This window comes from Podarcis gaigeae, assembly GCF_964106915.1.
Source record: "Podarcis gaigeae genome assembly, chromosome: Z".
NCBI lineage: Eukaryota > Metazoa > Chordata > Lepidosauria > Squamata > Lacertidae > Podarcis > Podarcis gaigeae.
Window position 1 is genome coordinate 19,096,782 of NC_139691.1, and position 21,498 is coordinate 19,118,279.

Below are 21,498 nucleotides of genomic sequence, written 5' to 3' on the forward strand. Positions count from 1 at the left end.
ACAAAGGGCGAGTTCTGCAAGAGGACAAAAAGTTGGCACTCAGAAGCCAAAAATGGGATGCAAATTCCTCAGAGCTGCACCCCAGGAATAATTATTTATTCAGTTTCAATTTCCATTCCACCCTTCCTTTGAAGGAGCCAATATGCACTCTGAGCTCCTTTGGAGGAAGGGCAGAATAGCAACTGGATAACTAAATAAATTTATAAATACGTACCGTGACCCTAGTCCTCACTGAGGTGCCTGGATCCGTCGCCTCCAGACAGAATCCTAGAGAGGGGAAACCTAAATGATGATGATGAAGAAGTAGTAGTGACATTCTCCACAAAGCAAAGGAAACGCGTTAGGGTTCTTCACCACAGTTCTTTTTGTGGTTGCCTGGAGGCGTTTTCACTCAGGTGGAGGCTGAAGCGTTACAAGGCGGACTCGGGGGGGGGGGGGTCTTGTCTTAGTGAGGACTAGCCGCATGTGTGGACGGACAGGGGAGGCCAGCCCGCGTGGCGGATAAAAGCCCGCCAAGCGTCCCTTCAGCACCGCGGACAACTCCGGCGCCTCGCCTGGCTTGCCAACGGCTCTGGTGGGCTTTGTTATGTTAAGGAAGCTTCTTGGTATGGGAAGTGAACCCGGGAAGGGGGAGGGGAGGTGGGGAGAAGAGGAGGAGGAGCGCCCCCTGGGGAGGGGAGGGGGCTCCGCTCAAGTGACGCCCACAAGCTTTGCCAGGGGATATCCCTGGCTGCTGCTAGTCCTGTCGCCCCCTCCCTCTCCCCCACCCAAAACCCTTCAGAGCATCGCAGGGAACAGCCAGAGGTCGACCTGACGCAGCCCGAGCTCCGCGGAGGGAATGTAAAAAGGACCCGCAGCAGCAGCGCCCGGAGTTCCAGGTTGGCCGTCAGAGCTCCATCTGAGGTTGGGTGTCTTTGCGTGCCTTTCCCCTTCCCCGAAACCTCAACAGGGACCTCGACTCACTTTCTGCCCCAGCACGATGCTCTTGGAGCGAGCCCGGGCCGAGAAAGCGGCCCCCGCCGAGGCCTGCGCCTTCGGCCGGAATGCAGGTAAGGGGGACCCGACGGGGCGGCGGCGGAGGCGCGCGGAGGAGGCTTGGCCGTTGGGGCGGCCATCTGGCCTGGGGGTCCGAGAGGGGAAAGAGAGACGGGGAAAGATAAATTAAGGAAGGATAGGTTGAGAAGCACTTTGAAGGAAACGGAGGCAGAATGGAAGGAAGGAATGGTTTTAAAGAAAGAGAAGGAAAGAAGAAACCCGCAGAGCGCGCAGCGTCCAGCAGGTCTGCGGGGATGTCCTTCTTGCGGGGAGATCTAAGGAGGATAAGGCAACCGGTGTTAGCCGGGATGGGAAGTTGGAGCTCCAGGAAGGAGCTGCTACAACTTGGGGGCTCCGGGCTCCGGTGAGGGCAGGTGGACTGCAGGTGCCTCAAGTCGCTCTTTGGAGAAGGGCAGAGCAGCGTAGGAGGCACCGGGGGTCCAGTCAGGATGTTGCTACTCTTTGGTGCTATTTTTATACTCCGAACTGTTAGCACTATTGGTACTGATTCTATTACAACTGTTACTATTACTATTACTACCATCTTTATTGCACTACTGCAAATTATTACAGCTATTATGACTATCACTGCTATCATCGTTACTATTGTAACAACTATTATTAATTTCTTTTCCTAATTATGGTTGATTTCCTGTAAGGAAATTTTCGAGGCTTTGCATCTCCTTCCGCTTTTTTCTACAGCGACCTTATTTACTTGATGCCATTGTATTCATTCATTCATTTTGTTTTGTTTTGTTTTTAAATATTCTTTTGGTGCTGGAGGGGGCGGGTTGTCCTGAGAAGCGACGGAGGGAATCCTTTTCCAAAGTTCATCCTCCCCGGCGGGGGATCGAGCTGTGTCTCTTGGAGATCCATTGGGGAGACCCCCGCTCCAATCCGCTTGGCGCATCGTTTTTTCTATTCGGATGGTACAAAAGCAATCGAAATTCCTTTTTAGAAGTAAAAAAAAAGGAAAGCGAGAAAGCAAGAAAGAAGAAACATAGACGGAGGGGGGCGGGGTATGTAGGTTAGGAGTCCTTCAAATATTTTTTGCCAATCATAAATATTTTTATAAATAAAGAAGTAAATAAATAAATGGAGCACCTGATTTTGGGGGAAGGGTGTAATTATTTTGTGTGTGGACATGAGACCAAATTTTGGGGGGGTGGAGAAAGAAGAAGGATTTTTTTTTCGTTCCTTCGGGAGCTTTTCTCTCCTCCATAAAGGCCCTCCCCGCCTGTTCCTTAGGGAGTGCTTTTTGGGGTGTGGGGGCAGAAAGAAGAAATAATAATAATGATAATAACAACAACAATAATAAATAACAACAACAGGTGACCCTTTTATCCCTTGAAATACACACACACGTTACCCCTATTGAGTGCCAAGTTAAACTTTTTGGGCGCCAAGTTAAACTCCCCCCCAAAAAAATAAATAATAAAATAAAATAAAATAAAATAAAATAATAAATAAATAAAATAAAATAAAATAAAATAAAATAGGACAAAGGAAATGAATGGGAACAATTCCCAGAGGTGGTGGGTCTGGGAGCCTCGCAACCCTGCACTCTCTTTCCGCTTAACTTTATGAGGCTTACATTAGAGTAGAGTTGGTCAGGCTTGCACTACAAGGAATTTGATGTTTTTTTAAAAAAAACATTCTTTTTAAAAATTCATTTGTTATTTGCTTTTCAAATTAAGTGTATTTTTTTAAAAAATATTTTTGTCACTGTTGTTATTATTACTATTATTTGGATGTCTGCAATTCCTGCATTACAGGAGGTTGGCTTAGATGTCCCGAGTCTGAGAAACGTCTGATATGCCTCTCCTGTGTAGGTTTGCACTCCCTATGAAGGAGCAAGGTTGCACTTTGGGGGTGCTTCTGAATCCAGTTCTGTCATTCACTGGGAGCTCAGGAAGCCTTAGTTGCCAGAAGTGCTTTTTACCACGTCTATGCTTGGACCGGGAAAGGCTGGCCGCGGTAGTTCATGCATTGGTTACTTCACTACTGATTTCTGCAGCGCGCTCAAGGTGTTACTGTTAGCATATAAAGCCCTTAACAACTTGGGACCAGTTTACTTACAAGAGCAACTTACCCAGCACATGCCTACTCAACCACTTTGAGCAGTGGAATTACTACTACTACTACTACTACTACTACTACTACTAATTGTATACTGCCCTTCATCTGAAGATCACAGGGTTGTTCACAACATAAAAATACTAAATGAGAACACAAAATACATAACAAAAACAAAAACAAACCAACACCCACACCCCTGCCCACAAACACATTTAAAAGACCATAGAATGTTTGAGCCACATGATACCCATTCCAAATTTGTAAGGACTTGATCATTTAGTGTGGCAGCACCTGTACTTTGGAACTCCCAGCCTATTGATATGAAGCGTGCACCTTTGCTGAACTCTTTTTGGTGACTGCTAAAAACATTCTTTGTTTGTAGATGCTTAGAGAGTGGAGGTAATTTAAATTGGTTTTAGTATTTTATGTTTTTGTATGTTTTAAAGTATGGTTGTGAATTGTTCTTAATTCTTTTGTTTTATCATTTTGTAAACCGTTTTGAGTTTGTTTGTTTTTTACAATCAAGCAATGTATAAATTTTAGAAAATAAATAAATAAATAAATAGATGACCCCTGAGGTCCCTTCCAACTCTACAATTCTAGCATTCTTTGTACGTTCTACACTACAGTATTAATACTAAGCTGGTAGGTTGCTAAATCACAATGAAATTGTCAATACCTTTGCCTAATGCAATAAACTCATTGAATTGAAATTATTATTATTTATTACCTGCCCACCTCCCAAAGGGCCCAGGGCAGATTTCAGCATTAAAGTACAATTTTAAAAGGACTTAAAAGTATTGCCCCCTTTTGCACTATTCATTTTTTTATTGCCTTTCTATTCCCTCCTTTTCTGTCTCCAGTGATCTCAATTCAGCATACATGGTTCTCTCCCTTTCTTCGTTTAATCCAGGGATGAGCAAACTCAGCCCTCCAGATATTTTTGAGACTACAATTCCCATCATCCCTGACCACTGGTCCTGTTAGCTAGGAATGATGGGAGTTGTAGTCCCAAAACATCTGGAGGGCCAAGTTTGCCTATGCCTGATTTAATCCCTACAACAACACTGCAAGGGAGCGTCCGCTGAGAGGAGGCAGTGACAGGCCACCAAGCTCATACCCACTGAGCTTCATGGACCATTGAGCTTCATTTGAATCCTGGCCTCTCCCAGGCTTTAGTCCTCACTGAATTCCCAAAACAGTAGAATCATAGAAATGTAGAGTTGGAAGGGACCCTGAGGGTCATCTAGACCAACCCCCTGCAATGCAGGAATTTCAACCTTTCATTAAAAACCTCCAAGGAAGGCAAGTCCACCCACTCTTGGGGGAGTCTGTTCCATTGTTTAATGGCTCTTACACTCAAAAAATTCTTCCTCTTTTCTTGTAACTTGAAGCCATTGGTTCAGGTCCTACCCTCTGGAGCAGGAAGAAACAAGCTTGCTCCATCTTCCGTGTGAGAGCCCTGTCCTCATAAGGCTTGGTTTCCAGACCCTTGGTCACCTTGGTCACCTTATGAGAAAGGTAGGTTGGGCTGAGAGAAGACAGTAATCAGCCCAATGTCCCGCAGTGAGCTTCATGCCCAAGTGGGGATCTGAACCCTGGTTATCTCCCGGGTTCTAATCCTCATTGAATTTCCACAACAACCCTGCAAGGTAGCTTAGGTTAAGCACAATTATCTTTGTGTACGTTTAGGCATGAGAATTCTGCACCAGATAGAATGGATGGACAGCCAGAATCATAGTGCGCAATTCCTGGCCTTGTCCTTCCTGGAGAGTAAATCCTTTTGGCAATCTCTATGGGATTCAAGGGTCCAGCAGATGTTGTTTTTGGGCTGTTGAGTGTGGTCTGCCAATAGACATGTAATACTTTTAAATGGCCTCCACAAATTAAAATGTACACAATGGCCTTCACAAATTAAAAGGGAAGAAAACAGGAGTGTCTGCCAGATCTATGGCCTTGATGCCATCCCATGCAAGGCAGACCTCTGCCTCCGGGGGCATCTTGAGACTACCCCCCCCCCAATCCAATTGATTTTTGTTCACTCCATTTCTCCATGTTTAATTTTCTGGGATTTGGGATGTTTGGCCTTCTCTGATAACCTAGACTCTCAGCTACTCACCTTCCATTTTTCTTCTTGTTTAAATACACTCTACCCTAAGGAACTGGAATGGGGCAGTGAATTTCCTGTCCTGAGAATGATTTCTTTTTCTTTTTCTTTTAAAAAAGTCTGGCTGAATCTAAGTCAAAAAGACACATTTGAAATTCAGGGGCGAGCCATCCATAACCCCCTTTTGGGCTTCCAAAAAATATTAATTTTATTAATAAACAAAATAAACCAAAGATAAAGGGAAAGAAATCTTGTTACAGCAGGTTGAAAATAGTCTTAGGTAGGACATAATGCAGTGATTTCATTGGACTTATTACCCATCCTTCACCAACAGCTTTCAGGGTGGAGTACAAGTTAATTCTGCCCCCCCCCAAAGTTAAACCAGATTGCAATTGGAGGAATGACGCTGCAAACACCCTGGGGGTAAAAGATAAAGCAGAATGGTGGATTTCTGGTGGCCCAGAGTAGCACTGGAAAGCTTTTGGGCTGGACAGAATTTCTCAGAACCCAGCTTGGTGATTCCAATAAACATGGGGGGGGGGGGAAGAATCTGACTGCAAAAGCCATCCAAATGCCTTGGAAGGTGATGGACCCCTCCCTTCATTGGAGACTTTTAAGCAGAGGTTTGATGGTCATCTGTCAAGGATGCTTTAGCTGGAATTCCTGCATTGTGGGGCAAGGGAGTGGAGATGGCCTTTAGGTCCCTACCAGCCTTACCATTCTGTGATTCTAGTGTTCTCCCGCTGTCCCTCCCCCTCCCCACTTTTCCACCTTTCCCCATATCATCCAAAAGAGGTCCAGGGGTGTCTCCCGGTCGTGAATTCTTGGGGTGGCGGTGGGGTCAGCTTGCCCTTCCTGGGTGAGAGTCGTGGTGCTTTTCTCCCCCCACGCGTCGTGGGATGCTGCCTTCGAGGAAAAGGACCCCCAAAAGGAAAGGCTGGCGAATAACGGGCAGTAACTCATCCAGCTGGGGAACCTTTTAGCTGATTAAATTGCCTTCCTCCGACCCATTAGCAAATTAAATTTAAATAACTTTGCATATTGCCAACACACAGTATGAAGGGCCTGAGATTAGCTCATGAGACAACTCAGAGAGAGAGAGAGCGATAGAGAGAGATGCCGCTTTTTAGACGCTGAGATCGGCCTGGCAGTGAGGCGAACATATTATTATTATTTAATAATAATAATAATAATAATAATAATAATAATAATAATTGTATTTATATCCCTTATGATAGCCTTTTCCCCAAGAGGAACCCGAGGCAGGTTACAGTTAAAATAAAAACAAACAAAATGCAGCGTAAACAGAGAGAGAGGGAAAGCAATAATTTAAAACAATTAAATACACATCCACACCCACACACACCCCACATCAGCAGCGCTTTCCTTAAAAACAGTTGCTTCCCAAAATAAATATTATTAAAATTATTTATTAAGTATTCAGTTTATATCCTTCAGGGGAAGGGTGAGATATAAACTGAATAACTAACTATGTAATTTTATCACTTATTTATTTCATAATCTTTATTTCCCACTTGATGGTTTAAAAGCCTCAAAGTGGTTTATGAGAAGAATAAAACCATGAAGTTATTGGTAGGAAAAAAATACTGCATTCAAAAGTAAAACAGCAACATTCTTTTTAAAGTAACTGAAATTGGTCTTAAAATGTATTCTTTGTTTTGTGCTATAAGCCGCCCTGAGGTCTCTTGATGAAAGGCGGTAAATAAAGTTAATAAATAATTAATAGCAATAGTCCTTGCATGCTGTCATCCACATGGCGTCAAAGCAGGCTTGCAGAATGTTTATGTTACATAAATTATATTTTGCATTGCACACATAATGTGTATTTAGTTTCCAAAAGAAGAAGAAGGAAAAAAAGGTCACACAAGATTCTGCAAAATGCAGCGTTATCAGATAGGATCTGACGGCAATCTACATAGTCCAAGTAAAATTACAGATCGCTGGTTTGATTCATTGGGTGCTTTAGTTGCGATTCTTGCGCTCCAGGGAGTCGGGCTAGGTGGCCCTTCGTGGTTCCTTATGACTCTACAATTCTATGATCCTGTGTACGGGAAAAGCGTCCCAGCCAGGCTTGGACTTTCGGGACCTCTTAGGGGCAAACCGGGACCTTCGAAGACCAGGTCCCTTCGGAGTCCGGCCTCCCTGGCCCCTCCCAGAGGAACACCCCTATCCATCTTCTCCTGCCTGTTTTCCTCACTCTCCTTCCGGGGAACTCCTCGACCCCACCTGCCTGCTGTGCACCATCGATCTTGGGCTCTCGCCTTGATTTCCCCAGGCACCCCCCACCCATTGATCCATGGGCAGTGGAAGACGCCTCTAGCCAGAGCAAAGGGCCGTCCTTTTTTTGTGTGTGTGTGTGGGGGGGGGGATGGCACCTGTTCCTTGCGCTCCTTTTTCTTCCTGCGTTTCCTTTGGAAGGAGAATCCACCACCTTTGGAGGTACTGTAATAGGACTACAGAGTTGGATGGGATCCCCAATGGTAATCTAGCCTAACCCCCTGCAATGCAGGAATTAGTGCCTTTTAGGACCAGCCAAGTTGCCTTTTGGGGTCTGCCAGTGGGGGCGGGGCATTTATAACGCTGGTAAAACTGGCCCTTGCCGCTAGAAAACTAGCAGCTCAGGGAGTAATAGAGCCTAAAGGGCAGGATTTATAGCTGCAGAAAGTTGGGCGGGGGCAGAGGCTTTTGTCTAAGTGCCTTTTATCTATCAACGGGTCTTACGTCCAAGGGAGCAAAGTCCGAGCAAGGGCTTAATAAGGACATGCAGAAGAGTTCAGTTCCCTTTTCAACGATTACTTTTTGCATGTTTTTATTATCATTCTCTTTTATTATTAAACATAGTAAACCAAAGATAAAGTGCATAAAGAAATCGTGTCACAGCTGGTTAAAAGCAGCATAAAGTTTGAAATTGTTGTTCTAGAACATCACAAAAAGTCCCCATGAAACTGTCAGGCTGGTTTATATGTATTCTTTTGCATGCTTTTAACTTTTTGTATTTTCTCTGCCTTTTAATTTGTGGCCACCTGGAGTCTAGGGAAAAGTCAGGATACACATATAATAAATAATATATGCTTAATTAATAATTAATAATAGAAATAATGTTAACCTGTTATAGCGTTTCAATTCTGTGCAAGTTTCAAACTCTCGCTGCCAAATTTTCCTCAGTCATATCTTTTGTAGATACTGTTTTGAGGTATCCCCCCTCAAAGCAGTGTGTAAATTGTATGAAATAAATATGAAATTAATTAATAAATAATAGAAAGAAAACGAAGAGATAGATGGATTCTTTCAGCAGCAACAAAAAAAGGATTGATTGATGGAGTGACTGGGTGATTTCTAAACCCTTTATTGTTTTGTATTTTTTAAAAAAGGTAAGGTTTATGTATATTTTAATCCGTCTGACCACCTGGGTCTCAAGGCGGCTCACAAGAAACACACGAATGAAAATCAAGCCAATTTGAAAACAGGGATCCTTGATACGCCCAAAACTCAGTTTCTCCACGGCATGGCAGGTTGATCCCCCACTTTTTAAAAAAGCGTAAACTTCCTTCGTTGGAGGTTTTAAAATAGAGGTTGGATGGCCTGTCAGGAATACTTAGGCCCCCATTCGTCTTCTGCGCCAAAGTAGCTCTTTCACGGTGTACCGTGAAGCAAATAAACCAACTCAGGGACTCACTCAGGGAGGCAACGCTTTGGCTGGAACTCCCAGTAGCCAAGCTACTACATTCAGGGGATGTTTTGAGTTCTTATTGTGAAATATTGATAATATTTCAGTCTCCTCTTATTAGTTCTTTCGAAACCTTTAAGACAACATTTTAGTTCTCTGCTAATTGTATGTTCCTTATGTTTCCGCCGGGCATTTCTTTAGTAAAATTTAGTAAAACGTATACACGTTGATTGTAAAACAAAACTCAGAGCGGCTTTCCTGCTTCAAAGTACCCGGCTGCACTGTCGCTGTCCGTGGTGCTGAAGCGGCGGGCGGGGACGTGAGCGGGCAGGCTGGGCTTCCCCCGACCGCGCACCTTAAAGGGGCGGTTCTCGCAGTTCTCCTCTCCGCCCCGCCCCCCAGTCTCCTACGTCCGCCTTGCCCAGTTTGGAGGTGCGGCAGGATGGAGCCCCCCGTCGGCACCCAGACGCTCCTCGCCCTCCTGGCCCGCAGAGGTAAGATGGGGGGGGGCGCTCATCTGAAGGGAGACAAGTCCTCACCCAAATAAAATATTGCGAAGGAGGGAAAAGGGAGCGCGCCCCCAATTCTGTCTTCGGATTTGCTCCCCCTCCTCCAAATTTGGGGTGCGGGGGAGAGACGTCCGAAAAAGAGTTGTCTGTCCATCTCGGAAAGGGGAGATCGGAAAGGGGCCGGGGTTGGGGGTGTTGGCTGAGCGGGAGAGAGAAAAGAATGATCCGTGGATCGGGGCCGCCAAGAAACTTCTTGCGAGGGAGGAAGATTTGGAGAGCCCCTCCGCCGAATTGGACCTTTCCCACCATATTTGCACAATCGCATTTGGGTGGACGGTTAATATAAATCATATAAACGACTATCTTATACTTTGCAGAAGGAACACAAACGTAGGGAACGGGCTGAAAAGGGAAACAGTGGTGCCTAAAAAATATCAACATAAGCTCTAGAACTGAACCACTTTAACGGGGAAATCTGTTTCAGATTTTTATCTTACACAATGGATGTTGGTTTATATCATAGATGTATGCTCTGTATTATTTTATGAATATATTGCTACGTACTTCTCATGGCCTTTGGCTGGAACAATAAACTTATTGATTGATTATATGTTTGAGTATAATGCATATTATATTAATTATATTATATTATGTTATTAGAAAAAAATATCTTAAAAGCTAAAGGCAAAAAGGGGACAATCCCCCCCCCCATAATTTCCATGCTGTTGGGCATGATTTTATTGCTTCATCATATAGTATGGTCTGGTTCTATCAATCCGTATTATTATTATTACTACTACTACTACTACTACTACTACTACTACTACTACTACTATTCCCATGGCCAGCTGATTCCTATAATAAAGAAAGAGAAACAATGAATATCAATAATCAGAAATCAGCATATTATAATGTAACCTTCTCCGAAACCGAGCGGGTTTCAGGTATATACAGAAATGTCTCCTTAGATGTTCTTGATTTTCGATTTTGAGTTTTAAGTTGTGTTTGCATTTACAATGGCATCAAAAATTCAGTAATAATAATAATAATAATAATAATAATAATAATAATAATACCGCAATTAAAAAGTAAAATGGGGAATGAATGCCAATCGGCCAGTCGTACACACAGGATTGTTTTAGTCGCAGCGGAGAAAATATTGGACCGGAGTGTTTTCTGCCTTCTTAAAGAAAAAATCCCAATAATAGCTAAAATGGGGTGGTGGTGGTAACTACTTTTTATGCTGTTTATTTGTTGTTTATTTTGTATATTAATATCATATTTTTAAAGAAAGGATGGAAGGGTTCCTGTGAGAGTCTTACTGCTCCATGCAACTGAGTTATCGCCGTCCTGGTAAATGCATCGGCTTGTGATTGGGGGCGGGGTCGTTTTCGCCCCTGAACCTTTCTCCAGCTGCTCTCCGGCGAAAAGGGAACTAAAAACCGTAAAAAGAAATCAAGCCAACCGCCCCCCCCCCAGGAGACTTGAGCCTAGTTAGGGTCAAGCTGGAGAATTGTTATTATTTTAAACCTGGGGAATTTTAAAATTTCGTTTGGGGAAGGTTATTTTGTTTTGGAAAGTATTTTTTTATATATTTCGTTTGCGAAGACTAATAGAATCGTAGCAGAGTTGGAAGGGGCCCAAAGAATCATCTAGCACAGCCCTCAGCAGTACAGGAATCAATCACAGAGTCTTTGTGGTTCCTTTTCGTGAGAAAAGGTTAAGAAATGACCCGTCCTGGCTGTTGGTTGCTCTTCTCACAAACCGTGTCTGGAACCCAGAGAAAGGAAATCATGTGTAGAAACGGACACTCAAATAAGTCATTCCGGCTTTTTTGGTGGAGGGTGGAGTCAAATTCTGGCCCAGGAGGGGGAAAACTTGATTGGTTTCAAGCTTGCATCCTCTTCCCAACAACAACAACAACAACAACAACAACACTTCATATGTTTAGTTGAGTGTCTCCTTGAACTAAGAAAGACAAAATTTTTCTCTTTTTCGCACTCCTCCAGTTATGCACTATGTTTTGTTCAATTTTCTAAATAAAGTGCTATCAGGATTTATTTTCAATTTTACAGATATAGATATAGGTAAATGCGAATAAACAATAACAACAACAGTTTTCATTCATTTTCATATTATTTTGCTATAAATTAATATAAAGGCATATTTCGGTTGAAGCTGTTCCTCAATTTTCGTGTGTGTGTGTGTGTGTGTGTGTGTTCCTGTGGTTGATGCGACTGTGATAGTTAAAACAACAATAAACGTCAAATAGATTAATCATCATCATGAATTTATTCATTGCCCGCCCTTCACCCTAAGGTCCCAGGGCGGGTTGCAGCACTAAAACCCAGTATTTAAAAAAACATTTAAAACAACACACGGCCCTAAATTTAAGGTGAGTCCTAAAATCCCGAACCGCTGTGTCAAAAGCAATGCATCTGAACCGCTGACGTCTTTCGCCAGAAAAAAGTTCAAGGAAAGGAAGTATCTAAAATAAATCAGTAGCGCGCACAAAAATACTCTCGGGGATATGACGACTGCCGCGACTGAAAACGAAAACCAGCCTTGTGTTAAAAAAGGGGGGCAGGGGAGGCACTTGAAACTCGTCGAAACCCAAATTTCCAGAAAGGAAAACAAACAAATAACAGAGTAATAATAATAACAACAGAATAAAATAAGAAAGAAACAAAACGCGAAGGAAAAGCAAGGAAAGTTCCAGGCAAAAACGAGGCAGGGCTGGATGTTTTAAAACCACATTTTGGGCCTTGATTTGTTTCTGCACCCTGCCCACGACTGGGCGCGCGCGCGGTGGGGGAGGGAATCTTTATCGTATATTTATTTCGTAAAATTTATACACCGCTGTATTGTTTAAAAACTCACCCAACACCCACATCCTCAAAGCAGTTTACACAAACCATAAAATTACCAGTAAGGAAAAATCAACAGCAATACTGTACAGTAATTTAGCTTTCCTATTTTTGGCGGTGATTTTGATGGGACTTGATTCGGTTTTTTGATGGGACTTGATAGCGGTGGTGGAGGAGGAAGGCGACGTGTGTGGGTTCAGACCAATGGGAGGGCGGAGGAAGACCCTCCCCCTTGGAAAATCGACAAATACTTTAAAAAAAGGGGGGACAAATGGGGGCGGCGGAGGAAGCCATAGCAAAAGTGAGCAATGCAACAGGTTCCCCGTCTGCCAAGGCCATGATCCTGCTACCTTGCTTCTGAGCCAACGTGCCTTAGGATCGGGTTGCTCCTTAAACAATCCATTTCTCTCTGTCTCCCCACCTCCCAGTTCCTGGGGGTGCCAGTGGGCGGCTCGCTTCCCAGTGGAAGTGAAGGAGGGGCAGGAAAGACATTGTGCTCCCCCACCCCGAAAAAGGCTCACCGGCATCCATCGGCAAGGCGCTGTGCGACCGCTCAAGAACTGGGCGCGCAAGAGGCAGAAGTGAGGGGAGAGCGACAACATGCCTAGATTAATCACTCAATTACTGAATTGAGCGAACTAATCTGCATGTCTCTAAAATCTCCAGGTTGTTTTCTTTTTAACACCTGTAAGGGATATATTCTATTATGTTTTTAATTTTTATTTATGTATTTATCACTGTATTTACCGGCCATAAGGCCTTTGGGGGATCATAGAATCGTTGAGTTTGAAGGGAAAGTCTTTGTTTCTGGCAACATTTGAGATCAGTGGCTGGGAGAACATTTTAAACTTCTTTTAGAATGCTTTAAAAATGGTTTGGGGTTTTTTTTTATAAATAAAATCATTGATGTATTAGAATCAGCATTGCAGAATTGGAAGGGACCATGAGGGCCATCTAGTCCAGCCCCCTGCACTGCAGGAATCACAGCTAAAGGATCATAGCATTCTAGAAGGGGGCCAGTGGCAGACTTTGGGCTCTCAAATTTCAGCAGCACCCTGTGCAACGCAGAAAAAAACTCAGCGCCCCCACCTCTCACGCTCCGTCCTACACTAAGGGGATCCGAAAAGCCATCTAGTTAAGCCCACTGCAATGTGGTGCCAAAAACTGGACTCCAGGTGAGGTCTGAGCAGGGCAGAATGGAGCAGTACTATTCCTTCCCTTGCTCTGGCCTAAAATCTCATTAGCCGTTTTTGCTGCTGCATCAAACCCGTTGCAAGGTTGCAAACACCTGGCTTGACAGGTGTCTCTGTGTCTTTCTCCCCGACAGAGGTCCCGCTATGCGCAGGGTGCAACCAGCACATTGTGGACCGCTTCATCCTGAAGGTGCTGGACCGGCACTGGCACAGCAAGTGCCTGAAGTGCAGTGATTGCCAAGTCCAGCTAGCGGAGAAGTGCTTCAGTCGCGGGGAGAGCGTCTACTGCAAGGAGGACTTCTTTAAGTGAGTCCTGGGGGTGGGGGAGGAGGGGGATCAAATGGGCCACAAGGGAGTGCGTTTCCTAAGGGGAGATCCCTGTTGGGATCCACCCCCTGTGCAACAAAATAAGGTCACAGAATCAAAGAATCACAGAAGGGGAAGGAATCCTCCTAAGGCCATCTGGTTCAAGTCCCTACAATGTAGGAATCACAACTAAATAATTGCAAGCCTTGCCTGGAGGTAGGACTCAGGCCAATTCATATCCTGCAAAAGCCAAAGAAAGAGTTGTCCATTGGAGGCATAAGAACACCAGCAGAGCCATGCAGGATCAGGCCAGTGGCCTGTCTAGTCCAGCCACCAGTCCTCATTGTGGCCAGGTTTATGATGACAGTGGTACCTCCATGCCCAGGGGCAGTCTACTCCTGAACACCAGGTGGTGGGGAACCGGAGAGTTGCTGTTGCGCTTGGATCCTGCTTGTGGGCTTGTTGGTCACTGTGAGGACAGGATGCTGTATGACATAGCCTCCCTTTAGCCCAATCCAGCAGCCAGGCTCTTGTTATGTTCTAATGGAACCTCCAGGTCCAGAGGCAGTCTATCTCAGTTCATAGGTTCTGGGGGCATTTGGCCGCTGTGAGAACAGGATGCTGGACTAGATGGGCCCCCTTTGGCCTGATCCACCTGCAACAACCAGGTTTTGCTTGGGCATGGACAGAATTCCCCTCCCATCATGAATAAAGACAGCCAGCTCCCTGTACCACTTGCACTTGCATTATGGACTTTCAGGGGGATAAGTGCGCATGACTCCAGATTTCACTCTGTATCCATTTTTTGGGAAGGTGTCCCAGCATGCTCTTGGGCCCCTTCAACAGCAGAATTGTACAATAATTTCCCCATTTGTAAGTTCTCAAATCTTTCACTGTGGTAGCACCTACACTTTGGAACTCCCTGTCTATTGATATCAGGCAGGCACCTTCTTCAGAGTACTCTTTTTGGCACCAGCTAAAAACATTTTTTTGTTTAGACAAACCTCTCCAGACATTGATAAAGTTGGTGTGGGTTTTAATTTAGTCTATTATTATTTTAACTTTTCAAAAGTCTTAAATTGTTATTAATTCTTCTTATTGGTAACTTTATTGTTTCATCTTTTTGGAAACAGCTGTGAGGGTTTTTTTTTAGTATCAAGCAATGTATAAATTTTATGAGATAAAATTTGTCCCTGCTGATTTATTTCAAGAGACCTTGCTGCAGTTGTTTAATTAAAGATGAGTTTTAATTTGTCTTTATTGGTTATTTTAACTTTTTGAATTTCTTACATTATTGTCAATTTTTCTTAGTGATCATTTTAATGCTTTATCTTTTTTGTAAAATGACTTTGAGATTTTTTTTATTTTTTACAATTGAGCAGCATACAATATCTTATGAAGTAAGTAAATAATAAATAAGTACATCCAGGAGCTGTCAATTGACTATGGGATCATCTTCTTTGCATCATAGAACCATAGAACTGGAAGAGATCCCAAGGCTTACCTAATTCAGTGCTTCCCAAATTTGGGCCTCCTGCTGCTTTTGAACTACAATTCCCATCATCCCTGGTCCTGCTAGCTAGGGATGATGGGAGTTGTAGTCCAAAAACAGCTGGAGACCCAAGTTTGGGAAACCCTGATCTAGTCCAACCCCCCGCAAGGCAAATTATCCTGGACCAAAACAGGAATGTAGTTTCTTCAGCAATGATAGGAAAATTTCAAGGAAGGAATCAGAACATATTAATTTACAGAATCATAGGATTGTAGAGTTGGAAGGGGTACCAAAAGTCATCTAGTCCAACCCTCTGCCATGCAAGAATCATAACTAAAGCTCTCTTCCTTTCAATGACCAAACAGGAGGTTTGGGACCAAATGTGCGGCCTGTCAACAGGGGATTCCTCCAACACAGGTTGTGCGGAGAGCCCAAGACTTCGTCTATCACCTCCATTGCTTCTCCTGTGTTGTCTGCAAGCGGCAGCTGGCCACAGGGGACGAATTCTACCTCATGGAGGACAGTCGCCTGGTTTGCAAAGCTGACTACGAGACAGCCAAGCAGAGAGGTGGGTCGCACCCAGAAGGCTCCCTGTTATTTCATCTCCAATATTTATGGAGCATTTTCACCATAGATGGTCACAAAGTGGTCTCACTTTGAGGGGGTTGCCTCCCCTAGTACGGAATGTCTTGGCACACTCATTGTCACATGGATTTTTTATCTGCTTTGAAAGTTCTCCAACCTCTCTTTACACCTGTGGTGGGTGAGGTATTTTCTGTTGAGGACTACATTCTATCAGGGGGAATCTGTCAGGGGGTATATGATGGAAATGGGCAGAGCCAGAGTCACTTGGTCAGTTTGCCTAAGATAATTGGAAACAGATTTTGGAGGTGTTGATTCCTAAATTTTATTCCAATCCATTAGAAGAATTTGTGTGCTGATATCTGATTCCCATATCGTTTGAAGGGGTTCCATAGATCCGTAAGTTACATTAAGCAATAAAGAGTACCATTTAACTCTTCCCCCCACCTCTATCCATTGTGTTTAATAAATTTTCAGTTTTTGTCAAGGGCCTCAGAGCTTGTATTTTTACATACGCTTTTATAATAAAACTATCTATTTGATTAAACTAAATCCAGCTTGTGTAAAAATTTGACAAAGTTTATTTTATTGGGTTAATGGAGGCTGATTATTGGTATAAAAATCTCACTATGTGTGTAAATATTCGGATTCCCAAATTATTTCTCCCCTGCTGGAAAAAAATCCAGGTGATGTGATATTGGGATTAATGAAGAAATAACAGATGCAAGTTTAGGTTGCCAGGTTTTCCAATAGTACAATATGAACAGTACAATTAGTAAATTGATTCCATAGAATTGAATCGTAGAATTGTAGATTTGGAAGGGATGCCAAAGGTCACCTTGTCCAGTCTCCTACAATGCAGGATTTGTTATAGAGTTCAGTCCCATTTATGTTGAATTGTTTATACCATTAGTTCAAAAGAGACCAGAGAAATGAAGAACTGGCGAACTCTTTCCAGAGCTATGTGGATTGAATGGACAGATCAGATTTGGAAAAAAAACAGACGTGTGAAATTAGAACAAGAAGGAAAAACAACATAACAAAGGACTTTAAAAAAGTTTGGGCAGGCTTTATTTCATTTTAAATATCTAAGGAATATGGCTTTCAACCGCCTATTGGAAATTTATGGAAAAGCATGCATGTACACACACATGCGCATAAAAGTTACTAGACACTTTTTGTTCTGAGGAGGGTAGGGAGACAAGGTTAGGGGTGGAAAAAAATGTTTGCTTGTATTATTTTGGATATATGAAAAAAAAAAGAATTCTTTAAAAAAAACCCACAATCCAGAGAATTGGATGGGCTGGGGGTTGATTTAGGGTCATAGGTTTGTGGCTCCTGGAGCTTTGGGATCTTTGATGCCTTGTCTATTGGGGACATTTGCAGAAGCAGAGTCCACAGCAAAGAGACCCCGCACGACAATCACAGCCAAGCAACTGGAGACCTTGAAAAATGCATACAACAATTCTCCCAAGCCGGCCCGGCATGTGAGGGAACAGCTTTCCTCCGAGACCGGCCTGGATATGAGGGTGGTCCAGGTGAGTGACCCTAACTGAGGGTGGGTGGGGCAAGGGAGGGAGCAGGCATTTTCCAGCAAGCATTTTAACTAATGCTTGATTTTTTATATATCTACGAAAGCATATATATATATATATATATATTTACTGATTCTGAATTGCATCTTTGCAAACTGCTTAGAGACCATTATAGTTAAGAGTATACAAACTGTTTAAATAAAGAGAAAGAGAGAGAAGAGGGTGTGCTGGGTTGGCAAAATAGTTGCTGGTATGTTACTAATATCGACTGTCACCCAACTGCGACAGCTGCAGGCATTCCTGAACTGGGAAAGTACTGCCATAGTAGTTCATGCACTGGTTACTTCAAGGTTGGATTACTGCACTGAGCCCTCTGTGGGGCTTCCCTCATGCTTGATCCATAGGCTGCAGCCACTGCACAATGTTGAAGCACAATTGCTGGTTGGACTGGTGCCTTGTCAGCCTGTAACACCTGTGCTCAGAGATCTGCTATGATTGCTGATTTGCTGCTGAACCAAGTTCAAGTTGTTAGTGTTAGTATATATAAAACCTTAACAACTTGCGACAAGTTTACCTATGAGATTGCCTTACCCATCATGCGCCCTCTTGACTGCTTCAATCAGCAGAATTGGCACTAATATAGGTGCCATATAATAATTATACCTTTGTAAGAATTTGGTCTTTTGGTGTGGTAGCTTTGGAACTCCCTGACTCTGGATATCAAGCAAGCAGGCGCCTTCACGGTACTCTTTTTGGCAGCTGCTAAAAACATTCTCATTTAGACAAAGGGGTCCAGATGCTTAGAAAGTTGTTGTAGATTTTAATCTACTTTTCTATGTTTTAGATTTTTCTTGATTTTCTTGTTTTATCTTCTTGTAAACTGCTTTGGGTGCTGTTTTTTTTTACTTTTGAGTAGTGTATAACTTTTATGAAACAAACAAACAATTATTAATATAAATATTTGCTTTGCTTTGATATTTTTTGTTCTGCTTTTCCAACAATGGATGTTGAGCTCAAAGCACAATAATCACAATGGCATTAAGAACAACAAAAGATTGCAATCCTTATAACATGCAAATAAAGCAAACACAGCAATAAATTCATCAAAGCAATTTGGCATTTAAATGTGCTGTTAAATATTGTCTATTTGTCCTATTACATGCATGTTTTGAATTGTTGTACTGTAATGCAAAAGCGATAAATAAAATTATTTATCTGCTTGGATAATTAACCGTTAATAAAAAAATTAACTGCTTGGACACCTTCAGGTAACGAATGGCTAACTGGAGGTAGGAATACCAATAAATATTTATTTATTCAATGTCTTCCCTGCCCTTCACCACAAGGTTACAACAATTTAAAAACACAGGGCTTTTTTTCAACTAAGTTTTTCTCAGAGTAGACCTACTGGAATGAATGACCATGGCTAAGGTAGTTTCATTAATTCCAACATATCTACTCTAAATAAAACTTAGTTGAATACTCCCCCCCCCAAAAAGTTTAAAACAAATTACTGCCACAAGGCCAGGGTAAAGTGGTGCATCTTCAATATATTATTTGCTTATGCTATAAAATTAAATACCACCTGGTTGTTAAAAAATACCCTTCAAGGCAGTTTACAAAAAGATAAAACAATAAAATTAAGTAACAGTACTTGAAAATGTACAAAACTTTCTAAGCATCTGGGTAGGCTTGTCTAAACATGAATGTTTGAGCAGGTGCCAAAATATCCAGAGGCAGGGAGTTCCAAAGTGTAGTTGCTGCTACACTAAAGAATCAAGTTCATATGCTAGGATGATGATGATGATGATGATTATTGACATTTATATACCGCCCTATACTCACAGATATACCTATACCTGATGGAAACTAATAGCATTTCTGTGGTGACAGAATCCCACAACTTCAGAGGTCAATATAAACTTGTATGTTGTAAATGTGATCTTGAACTTGTAGCAGATGCCCGACCCTCAGAAAAATAAAAATAAGTGAGAGATGTCCATCTCTGGGGAAATGTCCATGTTGCAGTGAGAGGTGAATTGCAGCTCCCAGGATGGTAGTGGCTTTCTCAGGAGCACTTAAACGTTGCAGATTTAAGAGCTTCTCCTGGCTGCCTCCTCAGGTTTGGTTCCAGAATCGGAGAGCGAAAGAGAAGCGGCTCAAGAAAGACGCTGGGAGGCAGAGGTGGGGGCAATACTTCCGGAACATGAAGCGGTCAAGAGGGAACTCTAAATCCGACAAGGAGAGCATCCAGGAAGAGGGCCCAGACAGCGACGCTGAGGTCTCCTTCACAGGTACATAGAATTGTAGAACTGCATACCCTCCAATATTTCTCCAATGAAAATAGGGACGCTCTATTTCATATTAATAACAATGTTATTATTTATACTCCACTCATCTGACTGGGTTGCCCCAGCCACTCTGGGTGGCTTCCAACGTATATAAAAACATAATAAAACAATAAGCATTTTTTAAAAAATGACTTCCTATACAGGGCTGACTTCAGATGTCTTCTAGAGGTTGTATCTCCTTGGTTCAGGTGTTGCATAAATCCATACCCTCCAACATTTCTCAAAAGAAAACAGGACTCAGATCTGAATATGGGATGGCTTCTGTAAATCTGGGACTGGCCCTGGAAAATAGGGACACTTGGAGTGTAAGGAATTGGAAGGGATCCCAAGGGCCATCTAGCCCAACACACTGTAATGTGCAAAATCTGGACATGCATTTGGAAGACAATTTGTTATGCTTGGTGATTGTTGTTGTTTTTTTAATTCAACAAAGTTTGTAAAAATAAAATAAAAATAAAGCTGTTCTCTCTTTCCCCCCCTCTTCCAGATGAACCATCTATTTCTGAGATCAGCCACACCAATGGAGTCTATGGCAGCCTTGGGGAAAACTCTCCTGCCCTGGGGCGGCCAGCTGGGGGCAATGCAGGCTTCTCCCTGGAGCATAGTGGACTCCCGGTTCCAGACCAGTATCATGACCTCCGCCCTACCAGCCCTTTGCAGGCCCTGCCTGGCCACCAGCCCTTGATGTCCAGCCTGGTTTACCCTGATGGTGGCCTCAGCCTGGTGGGGCAGAGCGGACAGGGAGTGCCCCAGCCCATGAGGGTGCTGGCAGGGAATGGACCCAGCTCGGACCTCTCCACGGGGAGCAGCGGGGGCTACCCAGACTTCCCTGCGAGTCCTGCCTCATGGCTGGATGAAGTGGATCATGCCCAGTTTTGATGGAGCCCATCACATCTGGCAAGGGTGTGCGCGCTCCCTTGAGACTTTTAAAAAATGGAATGACAATGTTATCTCAACTGGTGTTGGGATCGGCCAGCAAAGATGATGGAGGAAATTCTCCTACAACATCCACTGCCCCAACTGCAGGACTAACCCCATATTAGGGGCATGTGTGGAAATATATATATATGGACCAAGATGCCTTTTGGGCCTGACTGACAGTCTGGAAGTGATTCCTGGGCTGGGCCACTTGCCATTGAACCACAGGGCCAGGCAACCCTACTGATGGCACCAAATGGTTAGGGGAAATGCCAGGAAGTTTTGGTATTTCCCCTAAGGATGGTTGCAGCTTCTGTACAGGGTGCTGTGCGGCTGAGCGCCTAACAGACCTTGTGCTTTCCATAAGATATATGTGTGTCTGGGGAGGGATGTTAATTTTGTTTTTGTTTTTGTTTCTATTTTTTTAAATAACACTGTTCTCCATACATCTCTCAGTGGAAAGACTGGCCTTTCTGCCATCCCAGGCCTATCAGAAGCTCTTGAAAAAATTACATAGCTTCAAAATTGCTTTCCACAGTGAAAAGAAAGGGGTGTGTATGTGTGTGTGTGTGAATACTTCCAAGAGGTGAGATATTTTGAGGAAATACCCTTCTAAGAAGACTCTTAAAAGAATATGAGAGAGAGAGGGAGAGAGGGAGAATGGGTTTTTTCCTTTTTTAAAAAAATGCATGCACCCAAGACATAGGTTTTCAAATGCCAATGATGCAATGTTCTTTCTTTCTTTTTTCTTTTATGGCCAAGGTGGCCCTAATTTGTAGGCTACTAGCTGTATTATTTCCATCATGCTGTGAATAAGGTGTATTAATTACAGAACC

General features: G+C 43.2%; 1 protein-coding gene across 1 annotated transcript; it reads left to right on the plus strand.

Annotated features, from left to right (window-relative positions):
- Positions 1-979: 979 nt before the first annotated feature.
- On the plus strand, positions 980-21,038 carry LHX3 (LIM homeobox 3; the record flags this gene model as incomplete). Its single annotated transcript, XM_083723182.1, has 6 exons — positions 980-1,049; positions 13,613-13,784; positions 15,642-15,844; positions 17,245-17,396; positions 19,516-19,687; positions 20,232-21,038. 6 exons carry the CDS (start codon positions 980-982, stop codon positions 20,621-20,623), a joined length of 1,161 nt encoding a protein of 386 aa, XP_083579308.1. The 3' UTR covers positions 20,624-21,038.
- Positions 21,039-21,498: the final 460 nt, after the last annotated feature.